The 25,713-nt window shown below is 42.1% G+C and overlaps 1 protein-coding gene across 3 annotated transcripts in view; it reads right to left on the reverse strand.

Moving 5' to 3' along the window:
- The window catches only part of PPP2R2C (protein phosphatase 2 regulatory subunit Bgamma), a 158,104-nt gene that overhangs the window by 31,474 nt on the left and 100,917 nt on the right, over positions 1 to 25,713 (reverse strand). For all 3 annotated transcript variants that reach the window (XM_066573311.1, XM_066573309.1, XM_066573312.1), the window contains 4 exons: positions 22,932 to 23,097; positions 20,033 to 20,145; positions 19,210 to 19,387; positions 12,702 to 12,866 (listed from right to left, as the gene is read on the reverse strand). In XM_066573311.1, the coding sequence (XP_066429408.1) occupies positions 12,702 to 12,866; positions 19,210 to 19,387; positions 20,033 to 20,145; positions 22,932 to 23,097 (622 nt within the window). The remainder of the gene's footprint in view (positions 1 to 12,701; positions 12,867 to 19,209; positions 19,388 to 20,032; positions 20,146 to 22,931; positions 23,098 to 25,713) is intronic.

Below are 25,713 nucleotides of genomic sequence, written 5' to 3' on the forward strand. Positions count from 1 at the left end.
CCCATTGAGAAGATAAGAAGACCCGGACTGCGCAAGCGCGGCTAATTTGGCCATCGGAGGGCGAAAATTAGTCGGCTCCATGGGAACGAGGACACTAGCAACGGAGCAGGTAAGTATAAAACTTTTTATAACTTCTGTATGGCTCATAATTAATGCACAATGTACATTACAAAGTGCATTATTATGGCCATACAGAAGTGTATAGACCCACTTGCTGCCGCGGGACAACCCCTTTAATATTCTTTTCCTCCTGCTGATTGTTTGTTTTGATCTATTCTTTGTGTTTACAGTACATGCTATTGTTATCTGCTTTTACAATATGTACGAGCCACTTGTATATGCCACTTTTATGAGCCTTACTTTCTTGCTTGTTGCCATTGGAAACCTTACAATAAAAACCAGAGGCGTAACTTGAAGCTTCTGGGCCCCAATGCAAAACCTGTAACAGGGCCCCCAACTATAATGGTTTATTCATAGTACTGGGCTCCCTATATGGAGAAGAGAGGCTTTATGGGCCCCCTAAGGCTCCTGGGCCTGGGTGCAACCGCATCCCCTGCATCCTCTATAGTTACGCCCCTGGGCTTAACATGAAGAAAAATGGAATACTCACCTATCCAAACTGCTTCCTGTTCAGTGCTTCAACTCTGATGCCCAAATTCCGTGCAGCAAGCATTGGGACTGCAGTGTTGGACAGGAAGCAGCTGGGATAGGCGAGTATTCAATCGCAATTCATTTTAACACCATTTACCTTTTTTTAAGTTTGGAAAACGCTTTAAAACTAAATATTAGTACCATCCATTCCTCTAATCCCCTTCTCTTCTAAACGCTCTCAGCACCACTATCTCCAGCCTGTTTATTCAGATGGCTATGTGCTGTTTATAGATTGCTGTGGGCGGAATGCTCTCTTGGAAAGGATGCTACAAATTAGTATATTATTTGCATAAATTAACTTTATTTTTAGATTACTGTACCTGTATTTTAGGCTTGCTATTATTTTCTAATACAATTTCATTAAAGGGATTGTGCCATAAAATCAAGTAATCCGCCATACACAGAAGTCTTGGACTCCCACCGATCATGAAAACAGAATTTCTGCATATGTTTATTCTCATAAGGGCTCAGTCACACGGGCGTTTTTACAGGCGTATATACGCACGTTAAAAAAATGCGTGACCATGTCCATTGCCACCCATATGTTCTATCTTTTGTAGGTGCGATTTTTTTTTTTTTGACGAACACAGTATGAACGTTTTACGTGCGTATATACGTGCGTAAAAACGCCTGTTTGACTGAGCCCTAAGTGTGTTTTGTGCAAGCATTTCGCACGTACGTAGAAAAGTAGGACCTGCTCTATTTTACTGCGTTTTGCACAGAAAAAAAGTCCCATAGAAGTCTACGGGATGTGTGAAAATACACAAGGGAAAGGGTGTGACACTGCACAGCTTGAAGGGAAAAGAACACATCTGGAGCTCATTAGACTTTAACCCCTTTTTTTCTATTTTCGTTTTTACCTCCCCTTTTAAAAAAATCTCTTTTATTTATCCATCGATGCAGCTGTCTGAGGGCTTGATTTTTTTTGTGGACCGAGTTGCATTTTTCACTGGTACTATATAATGTACCATATAATGTACTGAAAAACTTTTTAAAAAATTCTAGGTGGAGTGAAAATGGAAAAAAAATGAAATTCCACCATCTTTGGGTATGTCTTGTTTCTACGGCATACACACTGCAACAAGAATAACATGATATTTTTATTCTATGGGTCAGTCCGATGACTATGATACCAAATTTATATAGTTTTTCTTTTGCTGTACTATTTTTATCTTTTTCCAAAGATATTTCATTTGTTATGCCGAAATGCTGCGGATTTTGCTACAGAAGATCGGTTACGTGTGAATGCACCCTTAAGCAGCACTATAAAGGGGGCTATGGGGGGGGGGGGGGGGGGAGGCTTTGCTAATACCTCCATATTTTTCTAGTCTTTTAGAAATTAGAGTTAGATGGCCGATAGTGACTTCTAGTAGGCAAAAATGGGAATTGCTCTTCTATATATCTGTTACAGTAAAAATTTAATTGGCTGGCGTGGTCACATGACAATGGGGGTCTACCATGTCATGACTACTATGGAGTCAGTGCGTAGTGAGCTTAGAAAGAGGAAGGTTGTATATCCCTTGTGTCTGTTGGATCCTATTCCAGCCTGCAGATACAGAGCCGTTTTGAATCTTTGTACCCGAATTAAGCGGAAAAGGACGAAGCTCTCGTTCCATGAACAAGAATTGGAGGGAGTAATTTGTTTATAGTCCTTCTATGACAAAAATTGTTCGGCAAGCACCATCTCGGCAAAGCAGATCCCTCTGATCTTCAGTGATTATGCTAGCCCCATGCATATACGCTGTTCAGACTACGTATATAAAAGTGTGCAATATGCAAAAAAGCTCTCTCTAAAGTCAAACTCTTTGAATAACAGTGCACCTAATGATGAGGAGAAATTGTAAGAAGAACGAGATCTGTTCACTTGTGTTATTAAACTTTTAATCTTTTGTGTTGAGCAGGAAAATACCATCAGAGCATACATTCGACATATGCAAGCCACTATTGTGGGTGGCGATTAACAGAATGGGTGGGCGGCAAATAACAAAAGGTCCTACATCTGGGCAAAAAAAATGAAAAAAGCACATACAGAATGGGAGGAATTGAGCTATGCAGTAGAACATGTGAAAAAGACTTGGGTATACTAATAGATCATAGACTGAACATGAGTCAACAGTGTGATGCAGCAGTGAAAAAGGCAAACACAATTATAGGATGTATTAAGAGAAGCACAGAGTCTTGATCATGAGAGGTAATTATTCCCCTTTACTCCACTGCCTGTGCTGTTTCCCCAGCTAGCCCTTTATACAGGCCTCCATCTGCGTCTCTGGTTATACCGGAGGGCTCCTATAGCACCAAAGTGCCAAAGTGTTTCAACAGTGCCATCTTTGACCTGATATGCAGTGCCATTCACAAATTCACTAAACACTGAACCAACCAGCGTGCCTTGTTTAATAGTACCATCTAAAGTTTGCCAGGGTGAACAATGCCAGTCAGAGAATGATTAGTAATGCCAGAAAACTAATAATATAAAAAGTATCTCAGCACACTACCAAGAAGTGATATATGAGCATCCATCAATGCAGCTCCTCATATACTGTATCAATTCTTCTCTTAGTGCTATTCTATATGTGCAGACAGCTTCCCTGCCCTTATGGGGCTCCCCAACTTTTGCTGTAGGCGCTTAGGTGGGGTGCAGAGGTCATTTTTGCAAGTATGCTTCAAAGTAAGATTCCCATGGATGAAAGATAACTGGCATTAAATCTAACCAAAATCAGCAGACTTGTGTACGACTATCCATTACACCCTTGGAAAATGTGCCACGATTTATACACATATGTATACGGGACATAAAGAGACTGCTAAATATACACAGTAGATGGTATAATACAGCAGGCGACGCTGTTTTATTGTCTTTTTTCCTCATTTTCCCCACATATCTGGAGCTTTAAATACATACCTGGCAGCAGACCCTTACTGTTACTGTCATAAATTTGCTCCGATTGTACAGTATGAATGCTTATTCTAAATTATACACTTCTCTTTGTAAAACTGTCATCGATAATTCTAGACTGCCAAGAGGCTGAATACAACGTTTTACCCCACATCTGTCTAATTGATAATTACTATACTACTGCAAGAGTACATGTCACAAAAAGCTCCAAAAGCTATGTGGAAGACTTCCCAAATTTCACATTGAATAACATAGTAACATAGTATGTAAGGCTGAATGAAGCCAATGTCCATCTAGTCCAGCCTGTCTATCCTACTGTGTTGATCCAGAGGAAGGCAAAAAACCCCAAGGCCAGAAGCCAATTAGCCCTTTTGGGGAAAAAATTCCTTCCCGACTCCCTAATGGCAATCAGACTGTTCCCTGGATCAACCCCTAATAGTTCCTACCTGCCTGTATACCCGGATTGACACTTAACCTAAGATTTATATCCTGTAATATCCTTCTTCTCCAGAAAGACATCAAGTCCCCTTTTAAACTCCTCTATGGATTTTGCCATCACCACTTCCTCCGGTAGAGAGTTCCACAGTCTAACTGCTCTTACAGTAAAGAATCCCCTTCTATGTTGGTGATGAAACCTACTTTCCTCTAATCGTAGCGGATGTCCTCTTGTTACCGTCGTGGTCCTGGGTGTAAACAGATCTTGGGAGAGATCCTTGTATTGTCGCCTCATGTACTTATACATGGTTATTTGGTCGCCTCTTAACCTTCTTTTTTCTAGAGTAAATAGTCCCAATTTTGATAGCCTCTCTGGGTATTCCAGTCCCGTCATTCCATGTATTAGTTTAGTTGCCCTTCTTTGAACCCCCTCAAGCACTGTGACATCTTTCCTGAGCACCAGTGACCAGAATTGTACGCAGTATTCCATGTGAGGCCTGACAAGTGCCTTATATAATGGAAGGATAATGTTCTCATCCTTCGCCCCTATACCTCTTTTAATGCACCCCAAGACTTTATTTGCCTTTGCAGCAGCTGACTGGCATTGGTTACTCCAGTTTAGTCTATTATCCACTAATACCCCCAGATCCTTTTCCATATCACTTTTCCCCAGCGGTACCCCATTAAGTGAATATTTGTGATATCCGTTTCTTCTGCCCATGTGCATAGTCTTACATTTTTCAACATTGAACTTCATTTGCCATTTTCCTGCCCAAGCCCCCAGCTTATCTAGGTCCGTTTGTAGCCGCATATTGTTCTCCGTTGCATTAATTATATTGTATAATTTTGTGTCATCTGCAAATATTGATATTTTGCTGTGCAGCCCCTCTATCAGGTCATTGATAAATATGTTGAACAGAGTGGGGCCTAATACTGAACCCTGTGGCACCCCGCTAGCGACTGTGGTCCAATCAGAGTACGCACCATTTATTACCACCCTCTGCTTTCTATCATTGAGCCAATTTTTTACCCACTTACACACGTTTTCGCCCAGTCCGAGCTGCCTCATTTTGTATATTAGCCTATTATGTGGCACGGTGTCAAAGGCTTTAGAGAAGTCCAGATATACGAGATCAATAGATTCTCCCTGGTCCAGCTTAGAGCTTACTTCATCGTAGAAACTGATCAGATTTGTCTGACATGAGCGACCCTTCATGAATCCATGCTGGTGAGGAGTTATTCCCTTATTCTCCTTGAGGTACTCATCGATGGTGTCTCTCAGAATCCCCTCGAAAATTTTTCCCGTTACTGAAGTGAGACTTACTGGCCTGTAGTTACCAGGCTCACTTTTGCTTCCTTTTTTGTAAATTGGAACCACGTTGGCAATGCGCCAGTCCAATGGTACTACACCGGTCTTGATAGTGTCTAGAAATATTAGGTATAGCGGCCTAGCTATCTCGTCACTTAGTTCCCTTAGTATCCTTGGGTGTAATCCATCTGGGCCCGGCGATTTATCAATTTTAGTTCCATCTATTTGAGGCAGAAAATCATGACAGCCTGGAGACATTTTATTTTACAACAATTAACCCTTTTCAGGCTGCATTCACATGATTGTAATATGGGCGCATTTTAGTGCCCATGTTACAGAGGAGTGTCCCCGCCCGGTTACTGACCCAAAGGCACAGCATCATAATGATCTCTAATGCTGTGGGTAAGAGTCAGTAGATCTGTGTTCAAGCTGGAAAACTCGTCAATAATATTGGTGCTAAAATGCAGCTATAAATCAGTCATGTGAATTCAGCCTTATAGCTATTTCAGTGATGTCATATACAAATAAGAAAGATGAAACAATACCTCTGCTTCCTCTATTGGAAGGCAGCTTCCTGCAAGTCAATGTTAGGCTCTTTATACAAGCCTTGTAACAATGACTGGGAATTGAAAACCAAGCCAGAATCCATACACAATGGCACAACTTGGTATTACGGGAAAAGTTGAAAAAAAGAAAACATCTTGAACTCATTAAACTAACTGGCCATTCCAATGGCTGTGAGCATCGATACATGTTTTTTTGCGTATGCAATTGGGCACGACTTGCACGCGCAAAACGTACAGCAAAATACACTGATGCACGCACAACTCTGTAATGCCCATTCCACAAAAACGTGCCACATAAATCCACACAAATACTCTTACGCCCGTGTGAACGTGGCCTAAGAACGTTTGATAGCTCTGGAAAGGCGTTAGCAGTGTTGTGGTTACTTTTCTATATTTTTAATAATATATAAAATATAAATTAATAAAATGTAATATATTTTCCAAACTTCAGATGAGCCGGGCCTGCTACACACTTCTTCATTGCCCATAAACAACATGGTTCAGTTTCTAAATAGAAAAATCTGAGAAAAATTCCTTTAACCTATTAAGTCAATAACATATAGTATACAAAATACTTGAAGGACAGGAGGAAAAATAGAGAACAAATTTCAGATTGTTTTTACTCTGCAAGACCTATTTTGCTATTTTTGTTGCTGCCATTTGCTGAGTATGCATTTCTACCAGTGGCGTATAGAAGGGGAAGTGACAGCTTCAAAAGCAACTGTCATTTTTAAAGTTCATTCCGCTATTGGCCACATAAACTATTTTGACTTCTCATACCTGACTGCAATTGCCCACTGTGTGTGACATGTTATGTATAGGGACCCCTACATGTAGGTAGATTAAGAAGTATACATTGCAGTATATAGAACAGTCTTTACAACTTGGTCTTTAGAAAATTGCAATGCTGACTCTAGAACTTGGCAACACTGTGTCAGCTTGTCAGCGCTTGAAGGAGCAAGTGCCGTCTCTTTAAATATACAGCAGGGCTGTCGTGGCTCCAAGAAACATGTAATAGTTCCCATAAGGTATGTACTCACAGGCTCTATAGTGCAAGACTCTCTCTCTCTAACTCAACAAATCAGAGGTCAACGATTGAAGCTACCGCAGATCAATGGCCCGGACCGCTTGGCTACTTTGTCTCTGATCAGGAGACTTTAACCCTTTGCAATCCAATTTTGCATTTAGGATTTCCTAGGGGGTTTTCTCTTTCTGCCATTATACTACGACACCATCTGCTGGCTAGAGCCAGTACTGCAGTATGTGACATGCTGGAGAGGCCCCCGAAAACAGAGCGCCCAGTAATATACAGTAAGAATACCCTGCCAGACGTATTCCAACATCGGAGTTGTACAGCCTTCAATCAGAATGTCTTTAGACGTCAGACAGTGGATTGGAAAGGGTTAAAGACTCTCTTGCAGCTCACACTTGCAGGCTGCATCCAACCTCTCAGCAGGCTTCAGGTCTTCATTTGCAGCAACTTTGCACATACCTTTCGTTCTTGCTTGAGCATCTCAATATAGTGACAAAAACAACCCGGACTTGCATGCCACAGTCCACCATACAGACCAAACATAGGTACTACACTGTCAGGTGAGACGTATCCCACCATTCATCCATTGGATGCACATGTCCCAGTGTAGCATGGTCATGTACATTTTCCAATGGCCACCGCAACTGATATCGAGTCAGCACACAACACGCCCAAAGGGACCACAAGAGTGTATGTTACAATAAATAGCATAATAGACATTAGAAATGCATAATGAGCCTCAGCAGTGCAAATAGCTAGAGCATTCTATGCCATATTCCTAAATAAACCTTTGCAATTCTGGAACGTAATTGACCAAACTAAGTAAACATTTTTTCCATCCCCCCTTTAAATATAGTGATTATGGAAGACAGGGGACCTAAAAGATTGGATGGTGTCCTGTAGAGTACCTTCCATCACTCCTGCCCCATGTTATGGTGTATCATACCGTGCCCAAATAACAATGCTTAGATACATAAACGTGAAAATTTAGTTGTATCTGGTGCAGCTACCTTTACAAAGGTCCAGGTGCCAAGTTTTAAATCAGTGGTGCACAATCTGGGAGCCTTAACTATCTGGGCCAATGGGCCCTCTTCAGTAATCATAGATGATGTGCCATGTGCAACTGCATAGGTCACCTACCACTGAGACCGGACCCAGATATTCCACAGATAGCTTAGAAAAAGCCTTCATATATCAACTGTCAAATAATATTTTAAGCTATTAGGCCAGTGTTTCCCAAGTCCGGCCCTCAGGGACCCCAACAGGTCATGTTTTCAGGATATCCTATAGTAAGAACACCTGTGGTAATGTCTGAGGCACCGACAATAATTACATCACCTGTGCAATACTGAGGAAATCCTGAAAACATGACCTGTTGGCGGTCCCTGAGGACCGGAGTTGGGAAAGACTGTATTAGACCCTCAATAAAACAGCTTGAATCCTAGTGATCCCCCCACAATCCAGGATTATTCCGAGTCATCAGTGAGTGCTGCAACAGGTACTAGAGTTGTCATAGTCATTAGCAGTAGGCTCCGATGTAATAAACAAGCTGTTTGTTCCTTGTCTTCGTCAAGTCTGAGTAGTCAAGAACTGCGGAGGATCATTATATGTTTTCTGGAACTGTGCCTGGAAATGGTTGTATCATAAACTAACTGAATGCGTTTGATGGTAATGAAACAATTATTGGCTCGCTACATTTACTGGTAAAGGTCAGCTTTAATTAGCATGGATGTTTTTGATGGTATTCTGCTACTGAAATGGGTTTATACCATTCAAGTCAACAGCTGCAACATGTTCTATTCTGTCAGTCCAAAATCTCCCTATACACAATTTAATTTTGTTTCTGGATTAGAACTTTTGCACTTTGATGGAATTGTCTGCTTTGGCCAATGCATTCTTGTTAAAAAGTGATGAAAAGCTGTAATCTGTGCAGCAAACTGTGTTAAAAAGTGTTTGATTTCCCGACAGGAGAAATAAAAAGGGTTTTCCGGCACTAAACTATTGATGACCCATCCTCAGGATGGATCATCAACAGTTGATTAGTAAGGGTCTGTCAATCGTGATTCCCGACGATCAAGCTAGTGAGGTCATGTTCATTCTTCACATGGCCTGAGGGCAACTGCATCCCACTCAAGTGAATGGGACAGAGCTGCGATTCCAGGCACAGCCGCTATACAATGAACAACACTGTACCTGGTATGGATTGAAGTGACAATAGTGCTCACCTGAGCGTCGTTGTCGCTTCAATTAGCTGATCAGCAGTGTTCACGAATGATGGGCCCCCACCGATCAACTATTGATGACCCACCTTGAGGATGGGTCATCCATAGTTTAGTGCCGGAAAACCCCTTTAACCCTTTCCAATCCACTGTCTGACGTCTTCCTACATTCTGATTGAGGCTTGTACAGTTCCAATGTCAGAAGACGTCCGACAGGGTATTCTTACTGTCTATTGACAGCCACTCCACTGTCGGAGCCTCTCTGGCACACACACACACTGGCTTTAGCTAGCAGATGGCACCCTTGTATAACAGCAAAAAGAGAAAGCCTTTTAGGAAACCCTGAATCCAAAATTGGATTGGAAAGGGTTAGGCATTTCAACACATCCACTGAAATCAATTGTGGTTTATGTAAATTTCCAAGCATGCCTGGTCCTCCAACATGAAGGATGCTATTGTAGTTGTGCATGTGGGTTCTAAACAAGAGTTAACCTCCATTACCTCATTCAAAACTACTTAGATCCACAATACACATATTAATCACTATAAGCATATTTGTACCCGACACTTCATCAGTATAAAAAAATAATATCCCCATGAGCTCTAAAATGCTGTCAGAGAGGTTACACATGTCCAATCATGTCTCTACAATTTTCCACCCAACTGGCACATTCAATGCCCAATCCACAGACCCCAGGAATGCCACAGAGACAGCACAATCAAATAACTTGATTTTTTCATTCACCCATTGCAACATTTCAGTTCTCTTGAACCTTTCTTAAGCAATCCAAAAAGGTTCAAGGGAACTGAAACGTTGCAACTGGTGAATAAAATGGTCAAGTTCTTCAGACGTGCCATCTCTATGGCTTGCCTATGGTGATCGGTTTCATCTGAGGTCTTGCATCGGACTTACTGTATTTGGAGACTTGCACCAATATTTTTCAACTTCAGTACTGCTTTACTGCCTATTTGAATTTCAATCCACAGACCTAGTATCCATCATACTTGTCTTCATCCAGATTGAAGATGACCATGGCTATGAAGACTGTGCCAGCACACAAAACAACTACAGTCTTTCAGGGATGATTAAATAGACACTGTTGCTTGCAAACCAAATTTTTACAGATATTTGACATAAAATATAACGAGTTAAAATGTTTTGCATTTCTTTTGTAACTTAATTGGTATGTTTGAAACATTCACTTTAAATGTTATTGCGCTTCCAAGTGTTGGATATATGGGGATGTAAATGCAAGGAGGAGGGTCTCTGGAGAGCGTGATACGGTGTAAGATGGCATTGCGAGATATAAAAAAACAAACGCTGGTTGGTATGCTGCAGCAAAGTAGGATCAGAGTGGGGCGCTGATAGAATGCTGTAACACAGCAGAGAGGACCACAGTTAGAGTTCCTGAGAACTATTAGAGGAAGACAATTTTGGAAGGAGCGTTAATACCCCTGTGGAGTAACCCAGTACCATGAAGTTAGTACCAATGCAGCATTTTGATGAGAGAGACTTCCTTGCATTTACAGCCCAGTTGAGAACATTTGGAAGAATACCCCACGGGAAGTCTCCCCACTTTGCATTCTCCAAAAAAGACTGTTTGCTGTTTGTCAAATAAAGACTCTTGTTTTTGCTCGCACAAGTTGGTGTGAAATATCTTCATTCCATCCAGTGATCCATGCGTACTGCAAGACGCCCAGCAAAGCCTGCGAAAGGGACTTTGCCCAAAGATTCCAACGTTCCGGTACTGCCGTATCCCTGAGGTAGGCCAATGGTCAGACCTAACGGGGATCTCCTCTCCCAGGAGGGCATTTACACCTCACTGCACTATGGTAGGTGATAATACGATCACTGTGAGGAGAGCGGCACAGGGAAACTTTATTACTTCTCCTCTGGTCTCTGCTGTCTAGAATAGCTCTCACACTCCTGGTTTCTTGCAGAAGAATGGGCCATATTGTTTCAGCATTCATTCAGTCAGGGAAGTCAAGTCCCTTGGGCTTCCCTGCAACATGCTCATCTGCCTCTTCTAATATTGTTTGGAATCAGGTGCTCTCTTACTCCTCTAAGAATGTCCTGACATTATGCGCCAATATATCGCTTCCCCTACTCCCCCACCCCGTCCTAGTCTGCATAGGGTTTCTTATCTAATCATTGCACTGTCCAGAACCAGTAGGCTCACATCAACACAAACATAGTATGGTATGCACAACATAAATACAAATGCAGAAAAAAGTGCAACGCAACATTAGAAGCGTTATTTACCCGATCCAGCAGTTTTGGAACCTTCAATACTGGCTTGGTTCCAACATTGGATCAAATGCTATGACCCTTGTGTTACCTGATCTCATTACAGGGGGTTAGCTGGTTGTCTCGTTTTAATAAGGGAGCCAGACGGCTTCTTTCTCATGGCTGATGCAGAGACTAAGAAGGGCGCTGGCTTTGTAATTGAAGAAAGCTAATCAGCCAGCTCCCGGTGATGACGACATAGGAAAGGGAAGGGCCATACTATGTAACCTAGGCTCGAAGTGGAGGTTCCAATGGACTGGATAAATATTTCCCTCTTCCTTGACAACAACTTTAAAGTGACCCTCCGGTCTTGGATAAAGAAAGATGGCCACAGTGCTTCTCTGACTACCTGATGCACACAGTAAACTAGTATGTATTGGTAGTCTAAGATCAAAGCAGCATATAGTGTCTTATCAAAATACTAATGACCACCTGTCTGTGAGTGAGTTACATGATCCACCCCTGATCACATGACGGTGACATCATCACAGGTCTTTTATTCCTGTGCAGATTACAGATTACATCCACTACAAACCGCCTGCGGCCTCAGTTGCTATGGAATACTAATGACCACCTATGTGTAAGTGAGCGACTGTGTGAGTTACATGTGAAGATGCCACCGTCATGGGATCAGTCACCGGAGCTCATAGCTCCGCCCCTGATCACATGACGGTGACGTCATCACAAGTCATTCACTTTATTAAAAACCTACAGAGTCGGACAGCAGCTGTGTGGTTACAGCACCTGTGATGATGTCACCATCATGTGATCAGTAACCTGTATGGGAGGAGTCCTGGATCACATGACCAGGGGGTGATCAGCATGTGCAGGACTCTGCTGTGCTGGCTGTGACCCTTGTTGTATGCGATGAAAAATGTATGTAGCAGAGGTGTGTGTGTGACGTGCATATAGCAAAGCTGTATGTGTGTGACATGCATGTAGCAGAGCTGTGTATGTGTGTGACGTACATATAGCAGAGCTGTGTATGTGTGTGTGAGACGTGCATGTATCAGAGGTGTGTGTGACGTGCATGTGCCAGAGCTGTGTATGTAACGTGCATGTACCAGAGCTGTGTGGCGCATTGCACCACTAGAAACACTGGTATAATAATTTGCTAATAATTACCAGTACTATAGTGTGCATCAGGTAGTCAGAGAAGCAGTGCAGCTTTCTTTGTTTGTCCAGGGTTAGAGGGTCACATTAACGGCTTTTCTCTTTTTATCGCAGGTTAAAAAATGTAAAGATACATACAATGAAATTGGGTAACCAGAATCGTTCAGAAAGTTCAACTTTTTGGAAGCAACTTACGTTTACAATGCTTGTCGCACAGTGCAGACGCCCTCATGTCGCACAACCTCAGAGATCCTTTGCTGCTGCTGTACACAAAAAGGTTACAATGATAGGGGTGAAATTCGGCTGCTGTGATGACTTCAGTCAGGTCCTCCATGTTAGCAGGCTTGATGTCTACAATGTCTGATATTACAGATGATTAAGAATAAGTAATGCCATGTTAGGTACAGTATTCACGCTCTATGGAGGTAATTAAAGATTCCCATTTCAATTCACTAATGTAAAAAGCTGGAACAATTCTAATAGCAGTGTAATTGTCTCCTTTGCACACAAGTGGCAGTTCAATCAATTCCAGAAAATTAGCAAAGTAATTTCCAGTTATGAGTATTAACCTACTTGCATGCTGTACAGAAATGGAGCAATAGCTATACATCAGCTATTGAGTGAGAAAAGTGTTTATAAAGGACTTGCTACTGTTACATGACCTGAGGGCCAGGACTGCATTAAGACTAGTGGGAACCCCATCTCACCTCTGGAACCTGAACCCCACTCTGCTCCCCTATGAGTAGCTGCACATGGACTTGGTTCTCTCCACTATATTGCCACACTTTATGTATTCGCTGCCGGTATTCTTCAGCGGCAAATACACCACAAATCTGCAGTCGTTAATGACTTGGAATTTGCTACAATTTTTGTTGCAGATCTGCTGCAGATTTTAGACCTTGTATTTCAAGGGTTAAAATCTGCTGCATAAATAGGCATGATGTTAATTTAGAATCTGCAACATTTTTCAAAAACGCTGCAGATTCATTGTGGAAATTATCCACTCCTTGTGAAGGTGATTTTTGAAATCTCCTACGCATGGCTTGTATTATACATGCTTTGGAATTTCTATAGCCAATTCTGCAACAGTTATGATCTGCGTGAAGGCGGCCTATGGGAGTTACAGTATGGAGCGGGCCGAGTCAGTGACTTCCTTAGACAAGATGGTCACATCATTGTGTCCCCAGCTCTTTTTGGCTGGAAAGAATTGCCAAATTCATCAGAGTTCCTAAGAGTTGGAGGTCCCAGAGGTGAGCAGTATATTCACCGCCTACATAAATAATTCTAATTGGCTGGCTGCACGATAATAGGAATCATTCGGCTATCCGTATAGGGGGATGCCACTTCTTATTTGTGTTCTATTTTGTTATATACATTGTTGTATTTGCTTGCCGTAATGCTACACCTTTAAATGCTGCTGAGTGAGAGGTTCAGAGGATGGAGATCCGGAAGTAGAAGGAGTTCAGGGTCCCAAGAAGTGGCCTTAGAGAGGCTCTAGAGAGGAGATAGCAAACGGAGCAAGACACTGCCCTGTCTACTCTGCTTGTAGACCCTTGTAGATACTCTGCAGACTGCTAAGCCACAGTGTTTGGCTCTCAGGTTCTGCCTTGTAAAAGAGACCCGGTTTCCCTTTCCAAGGGAAGACCACCCATAGTTATCATCTTTGAGAAAGGATTTTCTCACAAAGAACGCTCACCAGGCTCTGTACGCTGTCGGAGCTGAACTCGTTTGCAAACCGCTGTCAGAGAGCTTGTCGCTAAGAACTTTGTACCAAGCTGAAAGTAAAGTTAAACTTGTCAGGAAGTTGGTTTTTACATGAACTTTCAAGAGCCAGAGATCTGAGTCTTCAGAGCCTGTCTCCTCAACGATACATTACCTACACTGAGGACCATGTGGACCCCATCGGTGAAACCCTTAACTACATGCATGCATATGCCCTACTGTGGGGAGATGTCAAGTTCTGGAGGGACAGCCACAACTATACCCTATGCAGCTATGCATTGCCCCCACTACCACCCCTGCTCATCTATCCAATCCGCGGACTGTGTTACATCTGTGCCCAAGAGGACCTGGACATAGGTTTAGCTATTTGTAGGGGCACAGAACTGATATCACTGACTAATACATGTGCTCAAAATACTGCAACTGTCTAGCACCCCTTTCCCCAAATGAACATTTTGGAACCATCTGCACAGAAAGGAATTTGCTATATGAGCCCTAATGCATTTCTATTCCAGATTGTGCATCATTGTTATGCATGTTAGTGAGATACTTCAGATTTAGGCACCAAAAGGATAGCCAATAAAAATAATTACCAAGTACAAAGAGATTGTGCTATCAGCCAGTTGCATAGTTACTCATGATTGCTTAAAACAGCAAAGAAAATCCATTACAAGTCATCACACGGAGTCACACAGGCTTTAAATGCTTCAGCTCTTCTATAGTCAATTATAGTAATGCACAAAGGGAGGACGGGGAGTCCATGACAATTACTGGCAGATGACAAGATACCTATCTGCTCCGCACTGGGATTTACCACTAGGGAAAGGATTAGAAACAATCCCGACTTCTTCAGCTATCAATGACAAATTCAGAGAAATCCAATAATCTGTAAAGCCCACTTGTTTAAGACCCCATTTAGGTGCCCGTGAATTATTCATCTTGATTCGCTAGAAGAGCTCGACCAATAGCATGGATCTGATGAATTTATAATAATAGGTGAATAGATTCTTCCATTGCATTCTATGGACCAGCAAATCGGGCCATTTGATGTGTTACAATGGGGGATTAATCACCATATAGGATCACCATCTTCTTCACCTGGTGCCACTCTCATGAAGACATTGGACTCCTTGAACTCTCTGGTGTCTGCCAGTTTTATTGCAACACAGCAATGGTTCACAGTATTTGCAAACTGTACATCCACCAAAATACGGAACAAAATCGGGTCGGCTGACCACTAACTATACATCATATGTCCCTCAGTAAATTGTCCATTTACAATCACTGTGTCTTTCTCAGACAGTGTATCTAGTCTCACAAGAGCTCTCCAACTTCTAGTTCCTTCTCAGGTCCTGGCTCTACAGTAGTGAGTGACTTGTCCACACCTTTAACTGGAAACTTCACAGGTGTCTTAATTAGCAAGATACTAACACATAGCCCTCTAGAGGCCATTTCTGGAACTGTCTCATCACCAACACAATAAAACAGCGACCTCTTGTGGTGATATCCAGTACTCTTTCATCACAGATGTAACAGTTGTATCACCTCACTCATTCCTAAGATTTCCTCAAAGAAAAGTCTCCAGCTCAGTGATCTTAGGCTCTAATGGACTAAATGCTGGAGTTAAAGGTCTAATCTTTGATTCATGATCATCAGTTATAAGGGGTTGTCCCACTTCTAGTTGTTTCAGACAGCTCCATACATTGCACAGTGGCCAAGGTTAGTACTGTAGGCTGAATACTATTGAAATGAATGGGATTCGGTATGCATTACCAATCTGAACCACTGAGCAATATATGGAGTTGGTGTGGAAATGCTGCAAAGGGTGAAGTCTGGTCTGAAATTCTGCAGCATCCAGTAAATTGGTAAAGGCCCATTTAGACACAACGATTATCGCTCAAAATTCACTCAAAAGCCATCTTTTGAGCGATAATCGTTGTGTCTAAATGCGCGGCCATGGTGCACTGTTCATTCATTATTGATCTCTAGCAAGCTAGAAATCAATGATAGGTCTTATCAGGGCCGCATGCTAATTTTCTCAGCGGGCAGCGCTGATAGCATTTTTTCAGCTGGTATCCCGCTGGAACTTCCCAGTGGGATACTAGCTGGAAGCTTTGAGAACAAAGCAGCTGTCAGCCCTCCTGCTGTTTCTCGGAGCTTTCAGCTCAGCAGGACACCGCTGATAACTGAGAGAATAAAGCAGCTGTTTGCATATACAAAACAGCTGCTTTGTTCTGAGTTATCATCTGTGTCACGCTTCGCCTGCATTTAACTTTTCAAGTAGCTAATTAGCTACTTAAGAGCTATGCAAAGATGATTACTTAAAACCGTCACTCAAACTGCTGTTTGAGTAATTTTTGAGCGATTATCTTTCAATCTAAATGCACCTTTAGCTGCAAATGTAAAATCTGCACTGCAAGTCAATTTAGGCCACAATTTATTTCCACAGCACATGGATGATGTTTCTTAAAATCTCATCCACGTTGCTTGTTCCGTAAAATGTTGTGGATTTTGCACATGCGATTCCACTGTGCAAAATCTGCAGCGTTTGTGCTACTGTTTCAATCCCATATTAAAGTTGGCTTGATGGTCATTTGATTCCTACTTCATAGATTCCTGATGATCAGCTGTCAGCACCAAGGGAAGCTGTAGCCACAAGTTTGAGAAATGTAGTATTTCATCGTGTCCGTGTTCTGTGCGTGTTCTATTGGCGTGTCAAACTTGCACGAAAATAGGACAAGATGCGATTTCTCCATCTCTGAGCATCAGGGCTTCTTCATATGGGCGTGTATTTGTCCTGTTTAGAAATGAGCGAGCATACTCGCTAAGGCAAACTACTCGAGCGAGTATTGCCTTATGCGAGTACCTGCTCGCTCGTCTCTAAAGATTCGGGTGCCGGGGGGGGGGGACTGGGAGTGGCGGGGGAGAGCGGGGAGGAACGGGGGGGAGATCTCTCTCTCACTCTCTCCCCCCCTGCTCAGTCCCGCAACTCACAGCTCTCCCCCGCCGGCACCCGAATCTTTAGAGACGAGCGGGCAGGTACTCACTTAAGGCATTAATTGCTCAAGTAGTTTGCCTTAGCGAGTACGCTCGCTCATCTCTAGTCCCGTTATGCATCCGTGATAATCCCAGTCGCATAACAGGAACAAAACAAAACCATTATTGTCAGTGGTTTTATTTTCATTAGAGGGATTCTCACCCGTTAATAGTACGGTCGAGAAAAGATAGGACTTGCCCTGTCTTTCCTGCACGGAGTTAATACTACATGTGGGAAAAAGATCGGGCAGCATCTATCTTCTCGCAGTTTTTTTCAAACTCCTACGCTACGGTGCAGAGTTTGAACAGCCCGAGAATTTTAAAAAATAGTTCACGCGCAACTACGCGTATATAGTCGTTGCACATATAGTGATGTGTTTTTGCCCCAAGACTGAAAATATACAGCAAGAAAGAGGCACAACACATGTACTCTTTGATATCTTGACAATGCTGGAAGAACTAAGATTGGATAGAAGGTCTACCAACAGGACGGGTCCTGGACCAGTATTTACAGGCAATTTCTGTTAGATTTTTGGGTGAAATCCTCTAGAAATTAAGAAAGCATTTTTCTCGGTAATAGATGAGTTATTTTACATTGAATCTGCTGAAATTCTAATCTTCTTGGCAGATTTCTATACAGAACACTGAACGCCATGTGACTTGAGAGGATTTACTGATGAAAGAAGCCAGACTGGAATAGAACATTATGCTGATTAAAATGAGAGGCTTTTCTTGATTTCCTAATTAATCTAAACCCTGAGGAGCCCGAAAGAGAAGCAAACAGCCATTATTAAAAAAAAATACCACGCTCCTGGAAATACCAAGCCCGAAAATAAATGAATATTGTGGGTAAGATTCTTCCTTGTGGCAGCACGGCTGTATAATTGAAAGCGATGCTATCACCGAGACTTCACAATATACCCAAGAGTGTATGGAAAATAATCAGCTCTCCAGGAACTATGACTCTGCTTCAACCGACACGAAATAATGGAATCTGGATATCTGAAGACTCATAAAGCATTCAGCTCCTCCGTTGAACACGTGCATCCTTTATTTAGTAATGAGTGAAGATACTGAACCTATAGACTGCCCTTATAGACAAAGATGTCAATGCATAGAAGCCTTTGTTCTACATCTGTAGAGACTGAGGACAGAACATTCTAAATAATATCACACAAAACCGCGGATGATAAGAAAAATCCCTCAAGCATTGCTGAAACCGCTGGGGCTGCAAATTCTGGAATGAGGTTTCCTCAGCAGTGGGAGAAGGCGGCAAATAACTCCGGGACCTATAGAAAATGCTGAAATAAAGTCTCTAAAGCGGTGGGAGAATGCGGCAAATGAGCTCTGGGTCCTATAGAAATTTCCGGGGTGGGATCTACTCAACAGTTGGAGAAAAGAACAATTACGCACGCAGTATCCTCAAAACCTGAAGGATGTGAATTTGTGAAACATCACAGTTTATAGTTTGTCATAATATCTCAGTGAATAGAAATAACTCAAATTACCCCTTTTCAGTGAGCAGTACCATTCTTGGCCACTACATGACGTATAGAGCTACGCTAGGCCGGCGCACAATAGCTCCTGATATTGATGCCCTATCCTGAAGATGGGTCATTAATACCGTAGTCACAGAACCCTCCTTTAACTCCATGCCTATGTAGGGCATCTGAACCTCTGTGCAGTCTACAAATGACCAACTATCGTAAAATCCAGCTCTGCTTGGTCCATAATGATCTCCTAAGTTGAGTAAGTACAATGGATATTGTTTTGGTCTAGAGTAAAAAATCCATTGCTAACCATTCGTAGACATGTAAAGTTCTACTGAACTATTTGAAGCGCCCTTCCGACCTGTACTATAGATAGAACCCTTTATCCGTGGACATCCAGGGACACCTATTATAAGACCAATATAAGCCTAGGACTTTACTGCATAAAAGGATACTGAAGCTGCGGTCTGTGATTGCCAAGTGCCAGAGGTTAATCCTGAGATCATCGGCTGACATGTACGTCTCACAGTCACTGTTGACAGAGATGGAGTTGACATGATACGTGTGTCCATTAGAAAATATTCTCCTTGGGGAAACTTCTACCATTAAATCCATGGGCTTAAGAACAGGCACCTGAAAATGAAAGGACATACAATAAAAAGTTTAACACATGCTGCATAATGCAGTATATAACACAGACATTCGAACGCTAGACCCATGTTTTACTCTAATTATTCCATGTTAGGAGGACATTTTTGTAATAAAAGGCAAAACTAGTTTTTTATACATCTCTTCATCTACCTGCTGTTGAGAATTCACAACTATCTGGTTCCATTTACTCTACAACAGGGGTGCACATCCTGTGAGCCATGGACCATATGCCTTTCTGCGCACCCTGCATGACATTTTTGTCTGTGTTTCAATGGTAAAGGAAAATGTGATTGTCAAAAGACATTTGCATTTTTCCAATGTAGAGAACATAAGTTGACAGGTCATGCAGTCCCTTGGAGAATTGAAGTATAGAAGCACTGAATTTTAAGCAATGTGGCTGGTGACACTAATGGAAGGCACTGTGGGTGATAGCACTAATGGGCTCTCGAAGGAGGATGGACCAATTGGGACTAACGGGGCAGTGAAACACTGTGTGAGGCAATGGAAGCAAGCGTATATGGTGATCCTCAGCTCTGTGCACTTGAAGGTTGTATTTTATACCTGAAATGATATATACAGCTAATATGTATATATGTATACAGAAATGATATATACAGCTTATCTCACCTGTAAGGAGGTCACGGTGGAAAGGTCTTTCAACTTCCCTTCTTCATCTTTGAGGTTATACCCCTCTGGCCTCTTATCACGCTCACTAATTTTCCATAGCTTGATGGTTTTATCTGCAATGCAATAATATCATTCTTACTATAATGTCCATCCATACAGCATGGTTATATTGTAAATAGCAGAGAACATGGAGAATAGATTAATCAAAAATAGACATATTTTAATTTACTGCTGTAATAAAATGGATAACATTCAATAGCCATGGTACCTCCACTTATATAATTTCATCCACTCATGTATCCATTCATCCATCTATCAATTTCTACCACTCTCCCATGTATCCAGCCATCAACCCAATGATCTATCCATCCATCCATCCCAAGCATGTATCTATCCATTCATCCACCCACATATGTATACATCCACAAATATATCCAAATGTATATATCCACCTACATATACATTTATTCACACATGCATCCACTCATTCACCCAACTATCCATCGATCCACCCATCAAACCATATACATCCATCCACTCATTTATTCATTTTTTTCACGGCCGGCCGATATACGCTTCTATCTGAGCAGTTTCCCCCTTCCCTCCCCCTCACCAGCTCTCTGCCTCTTTCCTCTACTCCAGCATTTGCTCTGTCCCGCCCACTCTCATTGCTGGCTGGACAAGGGGCGGGGAGGGGGCGGTAGCTTAGCTCCGCCCACATGCCACCCACTCCAATTGCAAACAGCCAGAGGGGAGGAGAGGAGGAGAGAGGCAAAGAGCTGGTGAGGTAAGTGGGGGACTGCTCAGATAGAAGAAAACGCCGGCGGATATACGCTCATGTAAATCAGTCCTTAAAGAAAATAAAAGTAAGAAAAACCCTTTTCCAAGTTCGCATGAAAAAAATAAAATGATGAAAACATAAGCACAATTGGTATCGCAGCAATCATAAAAGTCTGAAATATTAAAACACTGAATTATTTATCACGTTTGGTGAACTTCAAAAGCAAAACAATACATGATCCCAGAACTGCATTTTTTTGGACAGCCTGCCACAAAAAAAAAATTAAAAAACAAAAATCATAAGTACCGCATAATTATATCGATCAAAGCTACAGCAAACCTTGCAAAAAAAACAGCCCTCATAGAACTCCATAGATAGAAAAATAAAAAAGTTATGAGTCTCAGAAATGGCGAAAGAAAGCAATAAAAGAATTAAATATCTTTTCTTTCTTAAAAGTAATAGAAAATTTAAAAAACTGTATAAATTTGGTATCTCCATAATTGTACTGATCCACAGAATAAAGTAAACAAGTATTTTCTACTGCATTGTGAATGCTGTAAAAATTAAACCCAAAGAATGATGGTACTGTTGATTTTTTTTCCATTTTACCCCACTTAAAAACTCTTTAAAGAGATATTTAATACATAATATGGCACAATAAAGGGAAACTGTTTCAGTGATACTAGTAAACTAGTAATAGGCATGCTGATTTCAGCAGTCTGTCATTTATGGGGTTTTGTGCAGGGGGTTTTAAGAACTTACAGCTTGTTCCTGCAGCAACTAGCAAGAGATGTCTAACTTATTCATGAGGTGTTGTGAGCCCCACCCACCCTCTGTGATTGGCAGATTTCTAGCTATTATAATGGCCAATCACAGAGGATGGGTGGGCTAGTAGCACTTCATGAATAAATTCGGACTCCTCTCTTTCCAAGAGCTTCAGGAAAAGCTGTAGTTTCTTAATTGCCACTGCGCATTACTAAGAGACAAACATCAGAAATCAGCATATCTGTCACTACTCTGATGCCCTCGGTGAGAATAGCATAAAGCTCATGACTAGAGATGAGCGAACCTACTCGGCCACGCCCCTTTTTCACCTGAGCGACGCGATTTTTGAGTACTTCCGTACTCGGGCGAAAAGATTCGGGGGGAGCCGGGGGTGAGTGGGGGGTTGCAGCGGGGAGTGGGGGGGAAAGGGAGAGAGAGAGGGCTCCCCCCTGTTCCCCGCTGCTACCCCCCGCTCCGCCACGCCTCCCCCCGGCGCCCCCCGAATCTTTTCACCCAAGTACAGAAGTACTCGAAAATCGCGGTGCTCGATCGAGTAATTACTCGAAACGAGTATATTCGCTCATCTCTACTCATGACATGTTCCCTTTAAATGGTGCCAATAAAAAAACAACCCTCACACAGCTAAGTTGATGGAAAGTTAAAAAAGTTATGGTTCTTTGAAGGCAGTGACACAAAACATCTCGGAGTGAAGAGGTTCATTTAAACACATTCACAAAACATAATTTTGTAATTGTAAATTATTTTTGTGTATTTAAAGGGATTTTCTGGTGCTGATTGTGCACCTGCTGACAGCACCGCAATTACACAGGGGTCAGAGCGGAAGTCTCTGCTCTGACCTCTGTGTAGTGGCCGGCACTTGTAACTGCAAGAGCAGATCACATTAAAATCAATGTAAGCTGTGCCTGTAGGTACAAGCACTGGACACTACACGGGGGGCGGAGCAGAGACTTCCACTGCTTTGACCCCTGAGTCATTGCGGGGCTGTCAGCAGGTGCACAATCAGCTGATTGGTCGGGGGTCCTGATCAGCTAACCAACTTTTGATGACCTATTATGAGGATAGGTCATCAAAAGTCAGTCAAAAGATAGGTCAAAAAGAGGTAAAGAAAGTGAAAAATTTTATATGCAAAAATGCAGCTGCTAATTGCAGGTGGAAAGTGAGATTAATCAATAATGACGATTACTAATAAATGTGCGCCATTGCGTGCATCCATGTAACAGTTCCGTGAATTTTCGCAGGCCTTTGAGGAAGACAGAGCAGCACTTGTTAACATCCTCACAAACATTTCCCCTCCTGTAGCAGCACATGGAGGCAGATGATCTGTGATCCTACCATTTGTTGACAGAAGGGAGTGGGCTGCGTTCTGCTGGGGGAGCCATTTAATCTTGTTAATTTTTTCCTCTATTTCCAAGCTTTTCAAATAATCAAATTCGGGCTCGTGGCTCTGGAACGTGCTGTAGACATTGTATTCGCCCTGACTGCAGGGTTCATTCTTACACTGCAGATGAGATAAAAGAACAATTCAGTAGAGGCGTAGTTTACAATCTAGGATTCATCTTGTACACGATGAAATACAATCGGTCCCTCCATAGATTATTACTTCAATCTGGCCAATTCTTTTTTTTCTTCATCTTTCCAGAATTCTAGAAACTGCAGCAAAGTTTCAACTGCTCTTTTATCAAGGCAGGATATAAAGGGGGTGGACAAAAGTATGGAAACACCATACAAAATGCATGCCTTAAAATCAGTCTCTACATGTCTTAGTAAAATATGATTTATAATCCCGTGTAACTTAAGGGGAGGTAATATGACACAGATTCTGCCAGACAGAGGTGAACATCTGCCCAAGCAACAAGGTTTCATTGGTCAGGGGTTTGAGACACTCAGCTGCTGCTACCAGCTGTCTCCCAAAACCACCCAGAGCAGGGCAAGAGGTGAAGTAAATACAAATTTGGTGGAAAATCTTTCAGCCAAGCAGGGGTCAAAGGGCAGCTCAGTGCTAATGATTAAAATCCCATGCATTTCGTACGGTGTTTTTGTCCACCCTGTGTATATCTTGTTCACCCTGAGTTTTCTGCTTGTTCTGTCCAGGCGTTCCGTTATAAGTGCTGGAAAAAAATGACAGAACCCCTGTATAGTAAATGAGTTTTGTCAGGTGCCGCCATGATTTTGACTGATCCAGTGGCCATTTTATTTTCAATTATCTATCATTCAATAATAGAATAGAAGAACGGAACTATGAGCAGAGCCCGAGGTCATATTTACACAGGCAGTGAAACTTGGACTTATACCGCACTTATTAACATGAGATTTTCCCTGCAATTGTGATGCATTTTGCAAAGAATCGCATTGTATTGCAAGTTGTTTCAATAGGTAAAAAAAAATCACAGCACACTCAAATGCAAATTGCATCTACATGCTTGTGAGATGTGATTTATTTTTGCTCACATAGAAAATAATGGGTGATATCACCCAAAACACTAGGACATGCGGCGATTTTTAAATCTCGACTATAGTTGCTATCGAGAAAATCAATCATGTAAATTAATCGGTTGTAAATAATGTGTTATTTGTGCAGATTATATCTTTTCAGTATCCATCTGCATATTACCCCCACACCAGAGGCATAACTTGAAGCTCCTGGGCCCCAATGCAAAACCTGGAACGGGGCCCCCAACTATAATGCTTTATTCATAGTACTGGGCTTCCTATATGGAGAAGAGAGGCCTTATTGGCCCCCTAAGGCTCCTGGGCCCGGGTGCAACCGCATCCCCTGCATCCTCTATAGTTACGCCCCTGCCCCACACCACAATATCAGGCAATGGGCAATGTGAGAATGCGGAATGTTTAAGAGTAGAGTGGTTAAAGTGAAACTACATTAATAATATTGACCTACTTGGGCCTTTTCTTACATTCCATATTAGTTGTGGAATTTCAATTGCAGAATCTGCACCTAAAGTCCTCCAGTAATTGCAGTACAGTATTAGTGAATGGCGTTTTAATATACATCATTCACGCACTGCAAAAAAAATCCTCTGTGGATTCAATCATGTTGAAGGCTTTCAAATCCACATTAGGCTCTAAATGTTACAGAGATTTCACTGTGAATGAAATGCGCTGCTAAACCTGCAACAGAATCTTATCCAGATTTCATTGTGGATTTTGGTGCGGAATTTAAGTGCAGATTCACAGCAAGAAGTTTACCCAATGTGTGAAATTAGCCTTACCATACCAGGGTTATGAATTCTCTCACACTGAACACCCAAATGTAAGTTTTCTAGGTGCTCTGCACACTATAAACCCTTAAAGGACTATTCCCATCTCGGGAATCCTATTTCAGTGTGTTCAAAATGGCAAAACAATGCCTTTACCCATTAGATTTCCAAAATGCTCCGTTCTCCAGATATTGTAGCTATTGATTCCTATGCCCTCTGGTTCTTTATTGCTTATTGCCAGGTAAACAGACCACCTCTTCTATGGAAAGAAATAGAGCATAGGAGTAGCTGGTGGCCGGGCTGAAAGTTAGTGTGCATGCCCTCCTGAGATCCCACCAGATATACCTGAAAGAATCGCAAACCGCTAGCCTCCTCTGCTATTTCTTTCCAGAGAAGAGGTGGTCACTTTCCCTGGCAACAAACAGTGAAGACCCAGAGGAATCAATATTTGCAACATCTGGAGAACGGAGCATTTTGGAAATAAACATCTCACGGGTGAGTGCATTGTTTTGAGATTTCGAAGACATTGAAATTAGATTTCTGAGATGGGAATACTCCTTTAAAAGTGTATTCCCAGTAACATAAATGTAGTTAATTCCTCATGACATATTGTTGTTTGTCATTTCTCTCAATTTCAAAAAATGCACCGTTCTCAAGCTATTGCCCATGTCCCTGCTTCGTTTACTAACACATTGTCAGTGGAAGTGCCCAGTAGCGACACTTGATCTTGGTGGTCACATATATGCAATTCTCTATCTTTCTCTTTCTATCTTCCCTGCAACTGTGCTTATGCAAGACTGATATGTGGATGTTACCCTGTGATGTTTATTTTGTGGTTGGAACTGCACTGATGGCACACGGAGGAGTGAAGGAACACTCAGGGAATCAAGCGAGTCTGT

Source organism: Eleutherodactylus coqui, chromosome 7, assembly GCF_035609145.1.
Source record: "Eleutherodactylus coqui strain aEleCoq1 chromosome 7, aEleCoq1.hap1, whole genome shotgun sequence".
Classification (NCBI taxonomy): domain Eukaryota; kingdom Metazoa; phylum Chordata; class Amphibia; order Anura; family Eleutherodactylidae; genus Eleutherodactylus; species Eleutherodactylus coqui.